At 55.8% G+C, this 19,467-nt stretch overlaps 1 protein-coding gene across 3 annotated transcripts in view; it reads left to right on the forward strand.

The window, feature by feature from the left end:
- Nucleotides 1-17,191, forward strand: part of PDZD4 (PDZ domain containing 4) — a 28,023-nt gene extending 10,832 nt beyond the window's left edge. Inside the window, exons 2-8 of one of the 3 annotated variants that reach the window (XM_027534261.1) lie at nucleotides 11,144-11,397; nucleotides 12,365-12,455; nucleotides 12,887-12,985; nucleotides 13,400-13,462; nucleotides 13,888-13,989; nucleotides 14,176-14,253; nucleotides 14,480-17,191. In XM_027534261.1, coding sequence (XP_027390062.1) covers nucleotides 11,144-11,397; nucleotides 12,365-12,455; nucleotides 12,887-12,985; nucleotides 13,400-13,462; nucleotides 13,888-13,989; nucleotides 14,176-14,253; nucleotides 14,480-16,045 — 2,253 coding nt within the window. In that variant the 3' untranslated portion in view covers nucleotides 16,046-17,191. Of the gene's footprint in view, nucleotides 1-11,143; nucleotides 11,398-12,364; nucleotides 12,456-12,886; nucleotides 12,986-13,399; nucleotides 13,463-13,887; nucleotides 13,990-14,175; nucleotides 14,287-14,479 lie in introns of all 3 variants that reach the window. The other 2 variants (XM_027534259.1, XM_027534262.1) reach the window with 2 other exon arrangements.
- The last annotated feature ends 2,276 nt before the right edge of the window (nucleotides 17,192-19,467 follow it).

The following is a 19,467-nucleotide window of genomic DNA, read 5'->3' on the forward strand; positions in this document are numbered from 1 at the left end:
CAGATGACGCCACCCTATGGCAGAAAGCAAAGAAGAGCTAAAGAGCCTCTGATGAAAGTGAAAGGTGAGTGAAAAAGCTGGCTTAAAACTCAACATTCAAAAAACGAAAATCATCGTATCTGATTCCATCACTTCATGGCAAATAGATGGGGAAACAATGGAAAACAGTGAGAGACGATTTTGAACTGTGGTGTTGGAGAAGACTCTTGAGAGTCCCTTGGACTGCAAGGAGATCCAACCAGTCCATCCTAAAGAAAATCAGTCCTGAATATTTATTGGAAGGACTGAGGCTATAAAGAAGGCTGAGGACACTGAAGAATTGGTGCTTTTGAACTGTGGTGCTGGAAAAACTCTTGAGAGTTCGCTGGACAGCAAGGAGATCAAACCAGTAGAGGAAATCAACCCTGAATATTCATTGGAAGGACTGATGCTAAAGCTGAAACTCCAGTATTTTGGCCACCAAATGTGAGGACCTGACTCACTGGAAAAGACCCTGATGCTGGGAAAGATTGCAGGCAGGAGGAGAAGGGGACGACAGAGGATGAGATGGTTGGATGGCATCACTGACCTGATGGACATGAGTTTGAGCATTGGTGATGGACAGGGAGGCCTGGTGTGTTGCAGTCCATGGGGTCTCAAAGTGTCAGACACACTGAGTGACTGAACTGAACTGAACTGAACTGAGTGACTAACACTTTCACTTTCAGAGACCTAAGAACCAGGTGTGTGATCCTTGATTGGGTCCTGGATCTGGGGGAAAAAAAAGGTTATAAGGGCATTAGCAGTATAATTGGAGAGATGATTGTGTCTGTGTTCAATCCCTGAACACATTAAGGGTGTCAGGATTTCCCGGGAGGGGAAGCTTGGTGCCAGCTTTTTGCTTGGGAATGTGTGTGTTGAGACAGGAGGGAGCAGGTGCCTGGGATCTGGGTAAGGGGCATGCAGACGTCCCTGGGCAGATGCCGTAGACAGATGTGCCGATGGCCCTATGGATTGACAATTTTCCAGCTCCAGAGATGGGAAGGCATGAATGAAGACTTCTTTCTGGGCCCCGGAAAAGAGCCTGCCCTGCTCTGGGCGTCTCCTTTCTGGGTCCCGCGGAGCCAGACACCCAGCTGTATCCAAGGTGTTCCCTGGACACTGGCGACAGCAGAGCTGAGCTAGCCGGTGGGATTGGGTGCAGAGGCTAACTTTGGTTTCTGTTCTGCCTGGCCTCGGTTTCCCAATCCGCAGAGTGGGATTGGGAGAGGCAATCCAGCCGTGGGCGCCCCTCGAATTATGGCGTCAACCCCCTCCTCCTCTCCTGACCCTGGGTGAAAGGGGCGTTCCCCAGACCTTCCAGGGGGCCGTGGGGCCTGTGGGACCCCCAGTCATCCGGCCCAGGGCTCTTTTCTCAGACTACCCTCCTCGCCCCGCTCAGCGATTCTCAAATCCGAGCATCTGGGACGGATGCTGAGGGCCTTCCACCTGAAGCCCCCAGCCTCCTAGAGCCGGGGCCGGACATCCACCAAGGCTGGGGGCGGGGGCGGGGGACCAGAGGGGTAGGGGCCGTCGATCGGGCCGAGAAGCGCGGGAGAGACCCGGCCAGAGCGCGGGGGACCGGACCGGCTGGGCGACCCAGCCTTGCTCGCGTCGCCGCCGCGGCGCGCTCTTTGTCTGCGGCTCCGCGCCCGGGGGGCGGGGCGAGCGCGCCCGGGCCCCGCCCTCTGCCGCCTCGGCCCCGCCCCCTCCCGGGCCGCGGCCGCCTCGCCGCGGGCGGGAGGTGGGGCCGTGCCTCCGGCTTCGCTGATCAGGCCCCTGCTTGATCCCCATTGCGTCGCCGAGCTGTCTGCGTTGCTGTTCCCTGACCCCTTGCTCCTGTGTCCTCTCTTTGCCCTCATATCCCCACCATGTCCCACCGGACACCAATGTCCCTTCTGCTGCTCCACCGCCATTTGCCTCGCTCTTGCCCCCTGCCCCCCACCACGTGTTTCCCTCGATTCCCCCCCACCCCCACATATACCCCCTACCTTTTCCAGGTCTGACCCTCACTCTTTTTTGGCATTTAAAAATTTTTCGTCTTCTGAACCTACCTTTCCCAACAAGCATTCAAATGCTCTCACATGTCTGTCCTGGTAGAAACCAAACCTAGGGCTCTCCCACACCCCAAAGCCCCTTCCACCCCATTCTCTGCAAAAGCTCCCAAAGGCTGAGTCTATACAGGCCGGCTGGGCGTCCCCCTCCCCGACTACCCTCTTTTAACCAATCTAGAGGGTCCTTCTGCGTCCTGATCCCATCCAACCTCCCGTCCTTGGTACACTGTCTTGCCCAGCTTCCCTTCTTCACTTTCCTTCTCTTTGGGTGACTAAGCTCTGTATCTCTCTCTGCAACTGCTCAATGTCAAGGTGCCTTCGGGTTCTCCTTGGGCCTCTTATCTCCTCCTACACTCAATCCCTGGCTTATATACCTCCATCTCAGCATTTATAAAGGGTCTGCCTACAATGCAGGAGACCTGGCTTCGATCCCTGAGTCAGGAAGATCTCCTGGAGAAGGAAATGGCCACCCACTCCAGTACTCTTGCCTGGAAAATCCCATGGACAGAGGAGCCTGGTAGGCTACAGTCCATGGGGTCGCAAAGAGTCGGACACGACTGAGTGACTTCACTTCACTTCAGCATTTTAAGTCAAGGACAGTCAATCCCTACTTGAATTCAACAACAATGGTCATATGACACTGGTTTGGTGGCTTGGTTGGAGACGCATGTAGGTGGAGTGGGGGATATCTGCAAGTCTTAGGAACTTCAAAGCAGAGATCAAGATTTGCATCGGGGCTTCCCTGGGGGCTCAGTGGTGAAGAATCTGCCTGCCAGTGCAGGAGTCATGGTTCGAGCCCTGGTCCGGGAAGATCACACATGCTGTGCAGCAACTGAGCCCATGTGCTAAGAGAAGCCAGCTCAATGAGAAGCCTGTGCACAGCAACTCGAGAGTAGCACTGGCTTGCTGCAACTAGAGAAAAGCCCTTGCAACAACAAAGACCCAGCACAGCCAAAAATTAACAAATTTAAAAACTTTTTTTTAAAAAAATGATCTGCATTGAGTAAAACCAGTTCCCCAAGTCCTGCCTATCCCCCAGCTCTGTGTCTTTTCCAGTGACCTGCATCTCTGTGAGGGCACCTGTGGTCTCTGTGGGTTCAGGGAGCAGTTTTAATTTTTTATTGTGGGCAACGATGTATGTCATAAAGTTTCCCATTAGTGATATTTGAGTACTTTCAATGTGGTGTCATTGTCACCACCACCTAGTTCCAGAACATGGTGGTCACTCCCAAAGGGAACTTCCTACCATTATGCAGGCTCTCCCACTCTCTCTTTGCACTCCTCGACTTTCTGTCTTGATGGGTTTGCCTATTCTGGAATCATACAGCATGTGGCCTTCTGTGCCTACTTTCTCTCACTTGGCTGGGCTGCTGGGCTGTATTCATCCATGCTGTATTATTAGCATGTATCAGGACTTCGCTCCTTTATATGGTGGAATGATCTGCCGGGTGGACATTCCCCCATTATGCTTATCCATCTGCTGGTGAACATGGAGGAGGCTTCCAAATTCTGCCTATTTAGAAAAATGCTGCTTGGAATTTCCCTAGCATTGCAGCGGTTAGAACTCAGCACTTCCACAGCTGGGACCCAGGTTCAATCCCTAGTCATGGAACTAAGATCCCCACAAGCTGCGCCACGAGGCCAAAAAACAAACAAACAAAAAAATAGTGCCGATATGAGCATTTGTGTACAAGCTTTTGTTAGGGTGCCTGCTTTCCATTCTCGTGGTTATGCTGGATTGTATGGCAGCTCTAGAGAGTTTTCCACATCCACTGTTCTCCATTGACATTCCTGCAGCCTCATGCCCTCCCTTACTGTGCTCCTTCTAATCCCTCTGATTCCGGAGAAGCCCTGTGGAGACAGCACAGCAGGACCTTGTGCCTGGAATCCTTGTCCTCACCCCCTGGGGCCCTCCTCAGTGCAGTGGGCAGTGACCCAGGCACCCAGACTCTTTGCCCCGGTTCAGCCTCTGATGCCAGGGGGTGAGGGGGGACCTCCCCTTTCTTGCTAACCTCCCCAACACCCTGGATTGTTAGAAGGGTCTTCCCCTGCCCACCACGACTGCCTCCCACTTAGCCTTTGGAGCTTGGGTTGAGCCAGTCCCTGCGCCAGCTGTGTGCCAACTGTGTCTCCTCTCCCCTATTCCTCCCACTCTCGCCCCTCTCCCAGCTGCCACAGGCACCTGCCCTCTGGTTGTTGGAGGGGTCTCACCCCAGGGCCTGGCTTACTTTGAGGGGCTGGGGTGGGCAGGGCCCCCCTCTGAAGGCAGACCTGGGGGCCTGCTGTCTTCTCCCCCTTCTCTGACTGGTGCCTCGTGGGTCAGTGTGCCCCCATCCCTGGGGCCTCCTGCTGCCTTCTACTCAGACATGGGGCTGGGGGAGCTCGGGGCCCATTCCTTGGCCACCCACAGAAAACCCCTTCTGCAAATGCAGACCTAGAGCCGGTGGCAGGGTGCACATGGGGGAAATAAATGGAGGGTGGGAGGGAGTCTGCTCGGTCCTGCCCTAGGCCTGAGACTAATTGACAGCCCCATGACAAGGCCCTTCTCGAGCCTTCCAGAACCAGCTTCCTGGTGTTCCCTGGGGTGGGCCTGGGACCCTCCTGGCCACTTCCCCTAAGGGTGGAAACTGCAATCCACTCAGGGGATCCAAGGTCCTGGGAGCTGCCCCTTCCATTTTAGGGACACCTGGACAAGAGCGTGCCTCCCCTGAGCTTCCCCAGCTCAGATCTGGATGTGAAATCTGATGTGACTTTATCACCACTGCTCCCAAGGGGCCTGAGCCCAAAGGCTGCACCCCCCCAGCCCCGGGCCAGGCCTGCCCAGGGGCCGGGAATACAAAGCTGCCCCTGAGCCTGGGGCCTCGGGAAAAAACTCAGAGCAAGGCACAGGCTAGATTGTTCTTGTCTGTTTTCTCTAGGTAGGCTAGATTGTTCTTGTCTGTTTTCTCTAGGTAGCCAAGTAATGTTTACAGGAGAAAATGCTGTAAAGAACAAAAGACGAAAGTCACCTAGAAATACTAACTCCCAGAGATAACCAGCTACTGCTGGAGGAGTCGCTCCGTTGTGTCCCACTCTTTGTGACCCATGGACTATACAGTCCGTGGAATTCTCCAGGCCAGAATACTGGAGTGGGTGGCCTTTCCCTTCTCCCGGGGATCTTCCTAACCCAGGGATCCAACCCAGGTCTCCCACCTTGCAGGCAGATTCTTTACCAGCTGAGCCACCAGGGAAGCCCAAGAACACTGGAGCGGGTAGCCTTTCCCTTCTCCAGGGGATCTTCCCAACCCAGGGATTGAACCCAGGTCCTCCCGCATTGCAGGCAGATTCTTTACCAACTGAGCTATGAGGAAAGCCCCGACCACTGCTGATATTCTTCCATTTTCATGAATTTCCTTCCAGTCTTTAAAGAAAGGATTGTGTAATAATACTGATGCAGGTACCAATGAATATATATGTCAGGCACGCCCATTCCAAATAGTTTTCACAGCCCCGTTCACTCTCCAAGCTGCATACTTGTGGCACTACGATGCTCCTGTGGGCACATATCTCTCTTCCCACCTGCACTCCATCAGTTCTCGAAACTGGGCTCACACTGAGCTCTCCCAGAGGTGCTTGATAGTTTATTATGAGACTTGTCCAGCAATGCTATCTTTTTGAAGTCCATAAACAGTTTTTCAAAAAACAATTTAGCCATGGTATATAAAGTTGGGAAGAAAGCAAATTCTCAGATCTTCATTTCCCTGGAACAATGTTTCTATATATTCTTTTGCAGTCTTTTACCTTAAACATGCATTTTACATGATAGTCATCAGAATTCATGTGTCATTTTGTATCTTTTTTGAGAAACGCTTGTTAGAAGACTCTGGTAGGGCAGCTGTACATTTCCATGAGGCAGACACCTGTACTAAAGACTACTGTAAAGTTTTTGGCATTAGAAATAATGCTGGTACCTCCATACATTAAATAGAGAATGACCATATGGCCCCAAATATTTGAAAACAGGGTCATGAACCCTTGGACACAAATGTTCACCATAGTGTGATTCACAATTGCCAAAATGTAGAAACAAACCAACGTGTGTTGAGGGATGACCGATTTATCCACTCAGTGCAGTTTTCTGGAATAGGTTGCAATATTACCCATAAAAGAAATGAAGTACTGATGCCTGCTGTCATATGGGTGGACCTAGAAAACATTTTGTGGAAAACTGCCAGACATACTGGACCACCTGTTGTAGAATTCCACTTAGGAAATGTCTAGAGGCAATTGCACGAAAGAAAGATTGAGTGCCAGGGTGGGGTGAATTTGGAGAGAATAGGTAGGGGGTCTCCTTTTAGGGGCTGAAAATGTCCTGGAATTAAATAAATGTGATGGTTGCATGACTGTTCGGAGGCATGAAATGCCACTGAGTTGTACACCTGAAATGGTTAAAATGGTAAATTTGACGTTTGCTGTATTTTCGCACAATATAAATAATAATGAATGCTTCTCTGTTCTGAATATCCTTATCATTCATGTAATATAAATTCTGATTATTTTAGGATCTATTATTTATAAGAAATATACTGGATAAAAGGATATGATGAACATTAGCAAGGTTCTTTGTAGTTATCAAGATTCCTCCAGCAAGTTGACCATCTTGTGTTCGGAGGTGAAACACCTCAGGCCCACACAGAGTGCCCCCGACTGGGGATTGCTTCTGGGTCTAAGCAGAAGCCGGGTGCCCCAGCTCTGCCTGGAAGACAGACACGGGTACAGAGCTGAGGGCCACTTGGAGCGCTTCTCCTCTGAGCCAGGGTTGTGCCATTGGTCCTTGGGCCCGCTGACACGCACCCTGAGCCTTTGACCTCCCACGCTGGGAGGCAAGGCCCATGGGTAGCCTCCAGAACCTGATGGAAGGCGAGTCACCCTGAAAGCGTCTGCTTGGCATTCTCCCTGGGCGGGTAGGGGGGTTGCCAGGCCTGGCGTGACTCTTGGGCTTGGAAGGGACACACCGGGGCATTTCGCCTTAAGTGCGTGTAGCTGTCCGCGAAGCAAGAAAGAAGGGCGTTGGAGGGAGAGAAGGCGCCACAGGGGCCCAGCAAATGAAAAAGTTTGGCTGGAGTGCCAAGACCATCTCCACCTCCTCCACAGCTGCCACCCCAGAATCCCCTCCAATTCAGCCAAAGCCCCACCTTCTCCCCCCATCCCAGGGGTACCCACCATCCACACACCCCCAGCCCCTACTATATATAGTCTGCTCCCTGCCCCTCACCAGCTGGAGATACCAACCGTGGTGGGCATGTCTGGGTGAATGGATAGTCGTGACATGTTCTGCTCTGAGTGTTTTTTGGCTGGTCCTGGAAAACGGGCACTAAGAGATGTATACCTGACAGATGAGGAAACGGGGGAGGCTAAAGGATTCACCCAAGATACAACGCCCGGGCCAGAAACCTCTGCGCCCCAAGTCTCACCCCTTCCACATCCTAATAGGTGACGGCTGCTGTCCCTCCATGTGGATGTGTTCTGAATTGTTTCTCGAGTATTGCGTGTGTACTGCCATCCAACCTCGAGGTGGGCCTTGTGGGTCTCATTGTTCTTCCCATCCCTGACCCATCCCTCCCCTCCCCTGTCCAGGGGGATTCAGGTTTGTCACCCCGAGGTACATTTTCTCCTATCTGTGATGTTCATAAGCATGTGTATTGCCACAAACCACGTGTACGAATATACCACAACTTTTGGATCCATTTTACCAATGGCAGACCTGCACTCTTTCTGGTATTTACATCCCAGTGTCCTGAAGGGGCATCTCCTCAACCCTCCTCAAAAGGGTTCAGGGTCCCTTTTCCTAGAATCCCTGCTTCCCTACTGAGTTCTGGATTTTTCCAGTGTCCTGTTTAGTTCAGTTCAGTTCAGTCCAGTCGCTCAGTCATGTCTGACTCTCTGCGATCCCATGGACTGCAGCAAGCCAGGCCTCCTTGTCCATCACCAGCTCCCGGAGTTTACCCAAACTCATGTCCATCAAGTCAGTGATGCCATTTAACCATCTCATCCTCTGTCGTCCCCTTTTCCCGCCTTCAATCTTCCCCAGCATCAGGGTCTTTTCAAATGAGTCAGCTCTTCGCATCAGGTGGCCAAAGTATTGGAGTTTCAGCTTCAACATCAGTCCTTCCAATGAATATTCAGGACTGATTTCCTTTAGGATTGACTGCTTGGATCTCCTTGCAGTCCAAGGGACTCTCAAGAGTCTTCTCCAACACCACAGTTCAAAAGCATCAATTCTTCGGCAGTCAGCTTTCTTTATAGTCCAACTCTCACATCCATACACGACTACTGGAAAAACCATAGCTTTGACTAGACGGACCTTTGTTGGCATTGTTCTGTAAGAGTTCTTTATTCTGGATAATCCTGTGTCCATTCTGTGCCTGTCCTAACTGTAGTTATGATGTCTTTTGTTATCCAGAAGTCTTATAGTTTAACACAGTCAGAGTGATACCTTTTTCCATTCTTGTTCGCCCATGTTTTATCTCCAGGTGATTCCCTTGCTGTCTGGTGGTTAGGCCTGGGTGCTTTCGCTGCCATGGCCCACATTCAGTCCCTGGTCTGATCCCTGGTCAGGGAACTAACATTCCACACATCGTGAGGCCCGGCCAAAAGAAAAAGAAAAAATGGCTTCTCTATGTCAGCACCATAAAAACACTTATCTCACTCGTCCAAGCTAGTTTTAAAGCTCGATCCATTTAGGACTTGGGTCCATTTCGAATTGGCTTGGTGTGGGTTTGGAGCAGTGGCAGCCAGCCAAGGAGGTGGGGCGTGCCTCTGGCGGGTGTAGACTGTGATCTTACCTTGTGGGGGACTCTGATGGGCTGGCTTTGGTTCACACCTGTCCAGACAGGAGCAGGGACATTTGAATGGTGGCTTGGCCCGTGCACACATGTCTTTCTCTTCTTCATGGCTGAAGGATGAGGAAGCATGAGAAGTGCAGAATACTTCTTTGATCCTTGCCCTGAATGTCGCCATCTTGTTGGTAGCCCTCACCCTCCCTGGGAGGCACTCATGTCCTGCCCTGTTCCTGCCCCTTATTAGCTCTGGGGGCTCAACGGGATGGCTGAGGAGGAGAGGAGGTTGAAGGCGCCCCAGGCGCTTGTGGCAGGAGCAGCCCCGGAATTCTAAGCCTCTGCACCCAGAGCTCTGCTTCTGCCTGGTACCACATGGGTCAAGGATCGGATGGCTGCAGGGTTATCACAGGGGTGGCCTGGATCTACGTGTGTGTGCCCATCCCTCTCTTGACATCCCAGCCCACCCAGCTCTCCCCTCCCATTGCCTGGGCCGTTTCCATAGCAAAGCTGTGGCTGGCTACCGTTTCCAGGGAGAAGTACATCCCTGTGTTTCTCAGCGTCACCTGAGCATCCCACTGCACACCATGAAAATGTGAAATATGCCTCCTTCTGAAAATTCTGACTGCAGCAGCTCCACACGTCCCCTTCTGGACTTAAGGGCAATGGGGCATCAGTTAATGTTCTGAAAAACCCTGGTTGGGAGTGTTTGTCGATTTCTGTGGTGTGAATATTCCCACCACGACCACCACCCCGGCGTCACCGATCACTGGGTTGGGAAGAGACGCACAGCCACCCACCATCCTGTGGCGTGTCCTTCCAGACACACTAGACTAAAGGAACCCTAAGGGGCCATATAACTGGAAAATGTAGTAGTTAGAAAACCATAAGTTTGGAGGATTCATGGCCTTTGTTTTTAAGATAATTCATTTAGCTGTACGCTTGTACCATTGAAAGGTCGATACTGGATGTGCGTTAACGGATGCCTCAAACATTCCTTGACCCTTTTGGCTCTGCTAAGGGCTTCAAGGCCAGTCTGCCCATTCCCTTGGCCCCCAGCCTTAGCCAGACCTGCCTTTACACACCCCCTCATGTACATAGCAGCTGGTCCTTTTCTCCCACGCACCTCCCTTCCCTCCTCTGTTTATAACTGCAACCTCCCTGGCTCTCTTGATCCTCTAGGGCTGTGCTGATAACATTCTACAACTAATATCTGTTTCCTTGATACTCTTTGATCCAATAATTCCACTTCTGGAAATGTTCTCTATCACCACCTAGATTATACAAAGACATACATAGATAATAGGTACAGAATGTACAAAAAAAGGTGTCTCTGCAACCTTCTTTCTGATTGAGAACCACTAGTGATAGACAGTAGAGACCAAACCAACACAGAGTGGATGGTCCATGAATAGGCTGCCTGCAGTCACAAAGTGGGAAATGACCAAGGAGGAGATATGCCAACAGTCACAGCTTTTACATCCTTGAGATTGTGGGTGATTTCTGTTTTCTTCTTTAGGATTAAGTCTTTCTCAAATGTTCTACAGTAAAACTCTTTATTTGATAATTAGACAAACCTGATTAAAAAATCTTTCCTGACTATGGAAAAATTGGGGAGAGAGGAAAGAATTTCCTGAAATTGCTGTCTACAAAGGACATATCCAGGTAGCCACAAGATGACTATCTGGGTTCCATGACTCAGAGGAGCCACCGGCTGTCCAAGGGTCTTTAGGACTCTGTACTTTCCTGGAACGATACTCAGGGGCTGGGCTGTTCTTGACAGCCCCGAAACCACGATTTTGTAACTATACTGGCCATCTTGGTGAAAACCCTCATTCCTGGAGACGCCCAGCTTGGGGGAGCACTGTCACAATTGAAGACTGGGAACACTGTGGTCTTATCAGGGCCACTTCCTCAACCCCTCTCTTGGGCTCGGGTGTGTGGCATCCTTTTCTCTGTGGCAAGCCTTGGCTGCCTTGAGGATGGAGATCCAGTCCTTCGAGCCTTTTTGCTCTTCATGGCCCTTGCATCTGAACCTGTTCGTGGACTGACTTCCATTGGCAGAAGGCAGTCAAGCTCTCCCTCCCAACTCGGATGCTCGAAGGAGGAGGAGGGTGGCCCAGCAGGGCTCTAGGCGAGGCCCCCCAGCCCTCGAGGTGTGGCCCTGCCATCCCCAGATGGCTCAATGTGGTGGCGGAGGGGGCCAGGGTCAGCAGGGCCCTGGCGCGTCCTCACCGGGGCGTGTCTCTGCCACAGGTGAACGGGAAGGAGCTCTCCAAGCTGTCTCAGGAGCAGACTCTGGAGGCCCTGCGTGCCTCCAAGGAGCCCCTGGTGATCCAGGTGCTGAGACGCAGTCCCCGCCTCCGGGGGGATGGCTCCTGCCACGACCTGCAGCTGGTGGACAGTGGCACTCAGACGGACATCACCTTCGAGCATATCATGGCACTGGGCAAGCTGCGCCCACCCACCCCGCCCATGGTCATCCTGGAGCCGTTCGTCCCATCTGAGCTGTGAGTCGCCCTTAGGAGGGCCCCGGGCCCTGCCTCCAGAGAAGGCATGCCACCTGGGGCGGCCATCCCAGGCTACCCAGAGCTGCTATGTTGTTGCAGCTCTGGGCATGGCGGGGAAACCCCGAGTGGGTGCCCTCTATGGCAGAAAGCAGGCTCCTTGGCCTGCAGAACTGACTGTCACACCCCCGGGCTCAGGAATCTCTGGGCTTCTAGCCTCTGGCTGGAGGCCAGCTGGTTTTGGGCCCAGGGGGTCTGACACGCAAGCTTCCCATTGTATCTACCCCCAGGGCCACAGGAGGACCGTCCTGGGACCTTGCTGCCGGAAGGTTGGGGTCCTCAGCTATTCCTCCTCCATTCTCTCTTCTCCTCTGCCAGCATCACCCCTCAAATCTTCTTGCATCTTTGTCTGTTCCATTCCTCTTCCTGCTTTCAGCTTCTTCCATCCCTTTGACTTTCTTCTTTTGCCCACTCGGAAGAAGGGCCTCTCCTCCAGGCCTGATGGCTCATGACCGTGTGAGCGCTGACTCGTTTCGCTAGAGTCTCCCGGGCAGCAGGGAGGTGGTCCCGTGATCCCCTCCTCTGCAGAGAGGCAGACCAAGGGCTGGCAGTGGCCAGGTTAGCCTCGGGGCCAGGAGGGCTGCCTCTGGATGGAGACTAGGTCCTGCTCCGCTGCCCAGCCATCCTCCAGGGCCTGAATAACTCCTGGGGGCACTGCGTGAGTGGGTCCAGTGCCAGCTGGGAGGGGCCCCTGCTGACTGGCATGGTGAGAGGCATTGAGCTGGTGGTCAGGACAGGAATGGTCCAGGGCAGGGTGAGGAGAGCTTAGGCACGCCTGGGTCCTCGGTGCGGACGACCTCACAATCCTGTTCAAGATATATTCCTGGTCTCTGCCTGGGTGCGTGTAGCGCAGGAGGGGTATGGAAGAGGTAGCTGGGCTGCCACCTGATGCCCCACTTCTCCTGGGCAGCCCCCCCATCAGTCATGAGTATTATGACCCAGCGGAGTTCATGGAGGGCGGCCCGCAGGAGGCAGACCGGATGGATGAGCTGGAGTACGAGGTGAGACGGGTGGCCAGCCCTGGGATAGCTGTTGGCCGCCCAGCTCAGGCCTGGCTCCCACTGCCCCCAGGTGGCCAGACCTCACGGTCCTGTCCTGTGCGTGGCTTTTTACTCGGGCCCAAGGGCCAAGTTGGGCTGAGTCGGGGAGGGCACGCGTGAGATCCCTCACTTGGTTTGTGTTGCTGAGTCTGTGTCTTGCGCCTGTGTCTATCCCATGAGTCCCGTGTGTCCTCTGTGTGTGTGTCCTGGGTGTTTCCTGGGGTAGGGGAGACCACGGGACCTGTGTGCCGTTTGGGATGGTAAGAGAGAGCCTTGGGAGCTCGGCTGATGTGACACAGTCCTGGGGTCAGGGCTGAGCCGAGGCTGCCCCCTCCCACCCCCCCGACCCCCCCGCAGTTTCTCATTGTCTGTTTCTTCATCCCCCACGGCAGGAGGTAGAGCTGTATAAAAGCAGCCACCGGGACAAGCTGGGCCTGATGGTCTGCTACCGCACAGATGAGGAGGAGGACCTGGGCATCTATGTGGGAGAGGTATGAAGCTGGGAGGGGGCAGGGGTCTTCTTGAGGGCTCCATGCAGCCTCCCTGTGCAGCAGCCTCCCTGTGCAGCAGCACCCAGGAGGGGCCAGGGCACCCCGAGGCTCTAAGGCTGCTCAGAAGGAGCCCACTTAGCACCACAGGGAGGTTGCCGGTCAGCGAGGCCAGGGCAGCCCATGGCTTCCGTGTGTGTGTGTGCAGTCAGCTGGTCCTCCCCACAGGACCCGGGCTTGTAGTGGAAGAGCCCTTCCCAGCAATCACAGGGGTCCTTCTCCTCACCTGTCTGCTGCACTCAGAAAGTCAGCCCCCTGTTCGCTTGTGGGGCTGCCCTGAGGCAAGACTGCCCCTTCCTACCAAACGGGCACCTTAGTGGAGGGGGCCGAGGCCCCATTGATGCCCGTGCCTTGCAGGTGAATCCCAACAGCATCGCAGCCAAAGATGGCCGGATCCGTGAGGGAGACCGTATCATCCAGGTGAGCTTGGGGAACAGGCTCTCTCCCACTCAGAGCCTAGCCTGAGGCTGGGCAACCCCCTACCCCCGTACCTGAAACCAGGGCTAGGACTTACCTCCCTGCTGCACAACCATGCCCCCGGCTCCTGTGTGCTCATGGGATCTGCTGGCATGGCAGGCCCCTTGCTAGCCTGTCCCTCCGTGCCCCCGACATGAGCAGGTCTCCCACTCCACGTGTGTCTCTGAGCACACGTGCTCTTGGGTGGGCCAGGTGGTCTCCATCCATGGCATCTTCCACTTGCCTCCATCTTGCCACACTCCAAAAGCCCATCCTGGCCCAGGGTGCTTGCTTTGCAGCTCCAGGGGAGGGGGACCCCTGTAGCTCAACTGGGCCCTGCCCCCAAGCCAGCCCCAGGATCTCCGCTGATGGTCTCTGGCCTGCTGCAGATAAACGGCATGGATGTCCAGAACCGAGAGGAAGCGGTGGCCATCCTGAGTCAGGAGGAGAACACCAACATCTCCTTGCTGGTGGCCCGGCCCGAGAGCCAGGTGGGTGTGTGCCCACTCAGGTGTCCTGGGCCCCCGACCCTGGGTTAGGGCTTGGGCTTTCTGGCACCGATGGGGGGCAGGGGGGTGCGATTCCAGGGCCCATTGCCCTCTCTGGGCTCTGATGAAAGGGGGGTGCTCTGGGGTGGTCCTTGAGGCCACAGGGACAGCACAGGCCTGTCTCTGCAGCTGGCAAAGCGCTGGAAGGACAGCGACCGGGACGACTTCCTGGATGACTTTGGCTCTGAGAATGAGGATGACCTGCGGGTGAGGAAGCTGAAATCCCCCCCAGCCCAGCAGGTGAGGAAGGGGGGGTGCGGGTGGGGAACCGGGTGCTGGAGGGCAGAATGAGGAGGGGTTTGGGGGGGCTGTAGGAGATGCAGCAGACCCAAAAGAAGCCCTTGTAATTCCCACCCCCTGGCGACATCCCCCCCAACCCCGCCCTCCCACCCGATGGGGCCCCCACTGAGCAGGACTCCTCTTGCCGCCCCAGCTTGGACACGAAGAGGAAAAAGGGGCCCCCGAGGCGGGCCCAGGCCTGCACAACAGCCAGGAGCTGGACAGTGGGGTGGGCCGGACAGACGAGAGCACCCGCAACGAGGAGAGCTCCGAGCACGACCTGCTGGGGGACGAGCCCCTGAGCACTGCCAACACGCCTGGGCCCTTGCGCAAGTTCGGCCTGCAAGGGGACGCCCTACAGAGCCGTGACTTCCACTTCAGCATGGACTCCCTGCTGGCCGAGGGCGCGGGGCTGGGCGGCGGTGATGTGCCAGGCCTCACGGACGAGGAGTATGAGCGCTACCGTGAGCTCCTGGAGATCAAGTGTCACCTGGAGAATGGCAACCCACTGGGCTTGCCCTTCCCCCGGGCTGCGGCCAGCCACGGCGCTCTGGATGTCAACCGCAATGAGAGCGCGGGCCATGAGCTGGCCGTGCTGGAGGAGGAGCTGCGGCACCTGGAGTTCAAGTGCCGCAACATCCTGCGGGCACAGAAGATGCAGCAGCTGCGGGAGCGCTGCATGAAGGCCTGGCTGCTGGAGGAGGAGAGCCTGTACGACTTGGCGGCCAGCGAGCCCAAGAAGCACGAGCTGTCTGACATTTCTGAGCTGCCCGAGAAGTCAGACAAGGACAGCACCAGCGCCTACAACACAGGCGAGAGCTGCCGCAGCACCCCACTGCTGGCCGAGCCCCTGCCTGAGAGCCCCCTGCGGCGGGTGGCAGCAGCGGCGGGCAACTCCAACCTCAACCGGACCCCCACGGGAGCCCCTGGCGCCGCCCAGCCCAAGGCCACTGCCCCCCCTCCCCCGGGGAGCCCCGCCAAGTTCCGATCCCTCTCCCGGGATCCCGATGTGGGCCGGAGACAGCACTCGGCTGAAGAGCGGGTCCGCCACGGACCCAAGACAGGGGTGGCCCTGGAGCACGTGGGCCCTGAAGGCAGCCCCTACCTGTCGCGGCACCACCGCGGCCCAGGCCAGGAGGGCGAGCACTATCACAGCTGCCTGCAGCTGGCCGCCCCACGCGGCCTCGAAGACCTGGGCCCCGGCCCCTTGAGTGTGGCCGCTGGCCCCCGGGTGGGTGGAGGGGCCGCGGCTGTGGGCCCTGAAGCACCCCGCATGGAGTGGAAGGTCAAAGTGCGCAGCGATGGGACCCGCTACGTGGCCAAGCGACCCGTGCGCGACCGCCTCCTGAAAGCCCGGGCCCTGAAGATCCGCGAGGAGCGCAGTGGCATGACCACCGATGATGATGCGGTGAGTGAGATGAAGATGGGCCGCTACTGGAGCAAGGAAGAGCGGAAGCAGCACCTGATCCGGGCCCGGGAGCAGCGGAAGCGGCGCGAGTTCATGATGCAGAGCCGGCTGGAGTGCCTTCGGGAGCAGCAGAACGGAGACAGCAAGGCCGAGCTCAACATCATCGCCCTGAGCCACCGCAAGACCATGAAGAAGCGAAACAAGAAGATCCTGGACAACTGGATCACCATCCAGGAGATGCTGGCCCATGGCACACGTTCGGCCGACGGCAAGCGGGTCTACAACCCTCTGCTCTCGGTCACCACCGTGTGAGCACCCTCTGTGCTCCAGGGCGCGGGTCCAGTGACCTGGCCAGATCCCCATCTCCTGCCCTCGCTTAGCATCTAGCCTGTGTCTGTGTGTGAGCGTGGGACTTTGCTACCCAGACAGAAGCCCCCGCAGAGAAGGGATGCCTCTCCTCATCAGCAACTTCCTTCTCCTCAGGGAGAGTGACCACATCCACAGTTGGCCTGGGGACAGACATGTATCTGCCTCCCTTCAGCCGTAGGGTGTGTGTGTGTGTGTGTGTGTGTGTGTGTGTGACCTGAACCCAGGCACATGTATGTACACACACATGTACTTCCCTCTAGAGTGGCTACTTGGGGACAGGGAAGTCTACTGAAAAGGAGAGGCAAAGAAAGACTGTCCTAAGCACAAGAGAATGTCCATTATTTGTAGACAGAGGCAACCCTGATTTTTTGTGGCTCTTTCCCTTTTCTGTGCTTGCTAATTGTTTTGGTTTGTTTCTTTTGTTTTGTGGACCTGCTCTGGAGCTTGGCAGCTCCTTCAGGCAGCCTGACCAAGGTGGAATCCCCAAGTGATGGCTGGGAAGGAGGGGGTGGGGGGAAGAAGGGATGGGCGGGGGGCGGTTTGGGGGTGGGAGGGAAGGTGGGGAGATGAAGGAAAGAAGGGGAAGCAGCTTTGCAGGGGGCCTCCCCTCCGAGGTGTGGGGACAGGGAGTGTAGGTGTGGCTTGCCATGCTCACCCTGGAGGTCACCTCCTTCCCTGGTGGCCGTTGGGACGTAAGGGGCAGTCTCCATCCAAGACATCAGCGAGCCCAGGCTATGTCAGACACCCCTGGAGCTTGCCTTCTCTCCTGAGTGGCAGGAGGGGTCCAGAAGCCAAGTCCCCTGAGTTGCAGCAGAAGATCCTGGTGATGAGACCCATATGGAGCTAGGGAGCACCCTGGCACTGAGCGACAGGCAGGTGCTGCCAGCTGGGTGGACTGGGGAGCAGATGCCCTTGCACCTCACTTTGCCAGTGTGGACGGGGGCCCCCCTCAGGGACCTGTGTGTCAGTAAGAGCTGGTCTCAGGACCCTTCCGCAGTTCAGAGGGCCTCAGATGGGAGGCAGACAGGCTACCCATCCTTGCCCCCTGCCAGTGTCGTGAGAATAAAGCAAGCTGCCTTTTGAGGGTGACTCCTGGTCTCCTGGTATTCATTCTTCAGCACTGGGGGCTGGTTTGGGGCTTGGTGGGTCACGGGGAAGCTGAGAAACAGGGAAGTGTCCTGCAGTCAGCCTCCAGAATGCCGGGAGGAGGAGGGACAGAGCGCCAGGATCATTTCCAAGGTCTGGCTCGGTCACAGGGATGGTACCCAGGTGCAGGAAGCGAGGCAGAGACTGGACTCAGGACTGGCAATGGCCTGGTGCTGGCATGCACCTGAGGCCAACACTCTAGCTCTGGTCAGGTCCTAGAGAAGTGGTTCAGGGAGAGCCTTACAGGGCAGTGGGCTGTGGTCTTCTGGAAGGCAACGGCTAGCACTCATGAGATGTGTCTTTTGACCTGGGCTGGTGGGAACTCCCAGAGACTCCATACAGCACAGCAGTCCTGCTCAGTGCCAGGAACCCTGCTAAGTCTAGCAATTCCAGGGACCATGTGTGTGGCCAGCCCTTCAGCTTGGTGTCCTGAACAGGACAGGACACTGCCAGCACCTTAAGTGGGTGGGGATACATTTAAACATTTTCTTGGAAGAGCAATAGACTTCCTCTAATTTGCCAAGATTGGTGTGAGCAAGAAATCAGCCCATAGAAGTGGAGTGCCCTGCTGAATGAACAGCTGGGAGGGAAGACCCAGCATGGCACATGGAACAGCAGTGGTTTCTTCCTGAAAAGGGCAAACAGCTGACATCCTAGGCCTCTGGAGCTGGGGGCTAGGCATGGCAACTCTTGGGACACGAGTGTCCTCGAGAGGGGACACTCCATACACGTCCCTGCAAGAATGGGGTGCCCACGGCCCAACCTGTCACAGAAAACTGGCTAGAGCAGGTGACCAAGGGCACTTACTTTGATGGCTCTAGAGGCACCTCATTCTTGCTCTGAGGTGGGGTGCCAGATGCCCAGGGCTCCTGGGATGGGGTCTAGGACAGGCCTGTAACCTTGGGTCCCCATGTGAGAGCTTAGCTCTCATTGGCTCTGGCAGATGTGTCATCACAATGCCCTGGACCAGCAACTTCACATTTGGGTCTCACCCTCTCCCGGCAGAGTGGTGATGGAGCCTGCATCTTAAAGAGCCCCAGCGTGGCCAACTGCTACTGTGCGTTTTTAGGAGCAGTGCTCAACTAGCAAGCACCTATGTGGAATACAGAAAGCCCCTCAGCCAGGGTGCCCTCGCCCCTTCAGGTCTTAGGGGCACTCAGCTGTGACCTGGAACCTCCCTATTCCTGCCAGTCACCCCCTGCCCACCTGAGGGTGGGGGCAAGGAGCAGCTGGGATCCCAGAGTCCTAAGAAGGTTCCCAAACAAGTCCCTCCATGCTCCCAAGGACAGAGCCCACAGGAGATCCCCTACCTGCTCAGGTAGGTTTTGAGTCTACCCTGGTGGCTCAGACGATAAAGCCTCTGCCTACAATGAGGGAGACCCGGGTTCAATCCCTGGGTTGGGAAGATCTCCTGGAGAAGGAAATGGCAACCCACTCCAGTATTCTTGCCTGGAAAACTCCATGGATGGAGAAGCCTGGTAGGCTACAGTCCACGGGGTGGCAAAGAGTCGGACATGGCTGAGCGACTTCACTTTCACTTTCCCTTTTGGTGCAGCCTCCCTGGAGGCTTGTTATTCATTCTCTCTGGTAACAGGTGATGGGCGCCAGGTGCTTTGCTGGCTGATCCCAAAACAATCTCTCACTGATGCCCAGGAAGCAGCCAGGTCACAGGTGAGCAAACGTGTGCAGTGGGGAAGGACCCTAGGCATTCCCCCCTCACCCACCCGTGGCAGGAGGGAAACTGGACTGGAGGGACGGCTGTGGGTTGACTCGGAGCATGGAGCCTGCACAGGAATGCCTGCCAGGTGCTGGTGGGGCGGGGAGGGGTTGCTAGGAAGCAAGGTGCAAGGCCAGGCTGGAAAGGGCTGACAGTGGGCTCCTCAGAAGCTTGGGCGGGGGCGGGGGTCTGTCTCTGCCTTTCTCTGGGCCCCACCTGATGTCATGAGACAGGAGCATCCTGGGGGTAACTGGCTGGAGCAGAGAGCCTGCAAGGACTATCCCCCAGAGAGCTACTGGAACTCGATTCAACAGCATCAGCTCCATAGGGGTGCCTGCAACACCCCCCAGGAAAAACACAAAGTACTGGGGTGTGGCTTGTGCCCCGAGTTCCAAAGCCCAGGAACCCTTCCAAAGGCCAGAAGGGCTGCGCCTGCATATGCTACTAACCCCTGAGTTCCAGGCAAGCTTCCCACACCACTGTCCCTGGGACCCTGCCCTCA

This window comes from Bos indicus x Bos taurus, chromosome X, assembly GCF_003369695.1.
Source record: "Bos indicus x Bos taurus breed Angus x Brahman F1 hybrid chromosome X, Bos_hybrid_MaternalHap_v2.0, whole genome shotgun sequence".
Classification (NCBI taxonomy): Eukaryota; Metazoa; Chordata; class Mammalia; order Artiodactyla; family Bovidae; genus Bos; species Bos indicus x Bos taurus.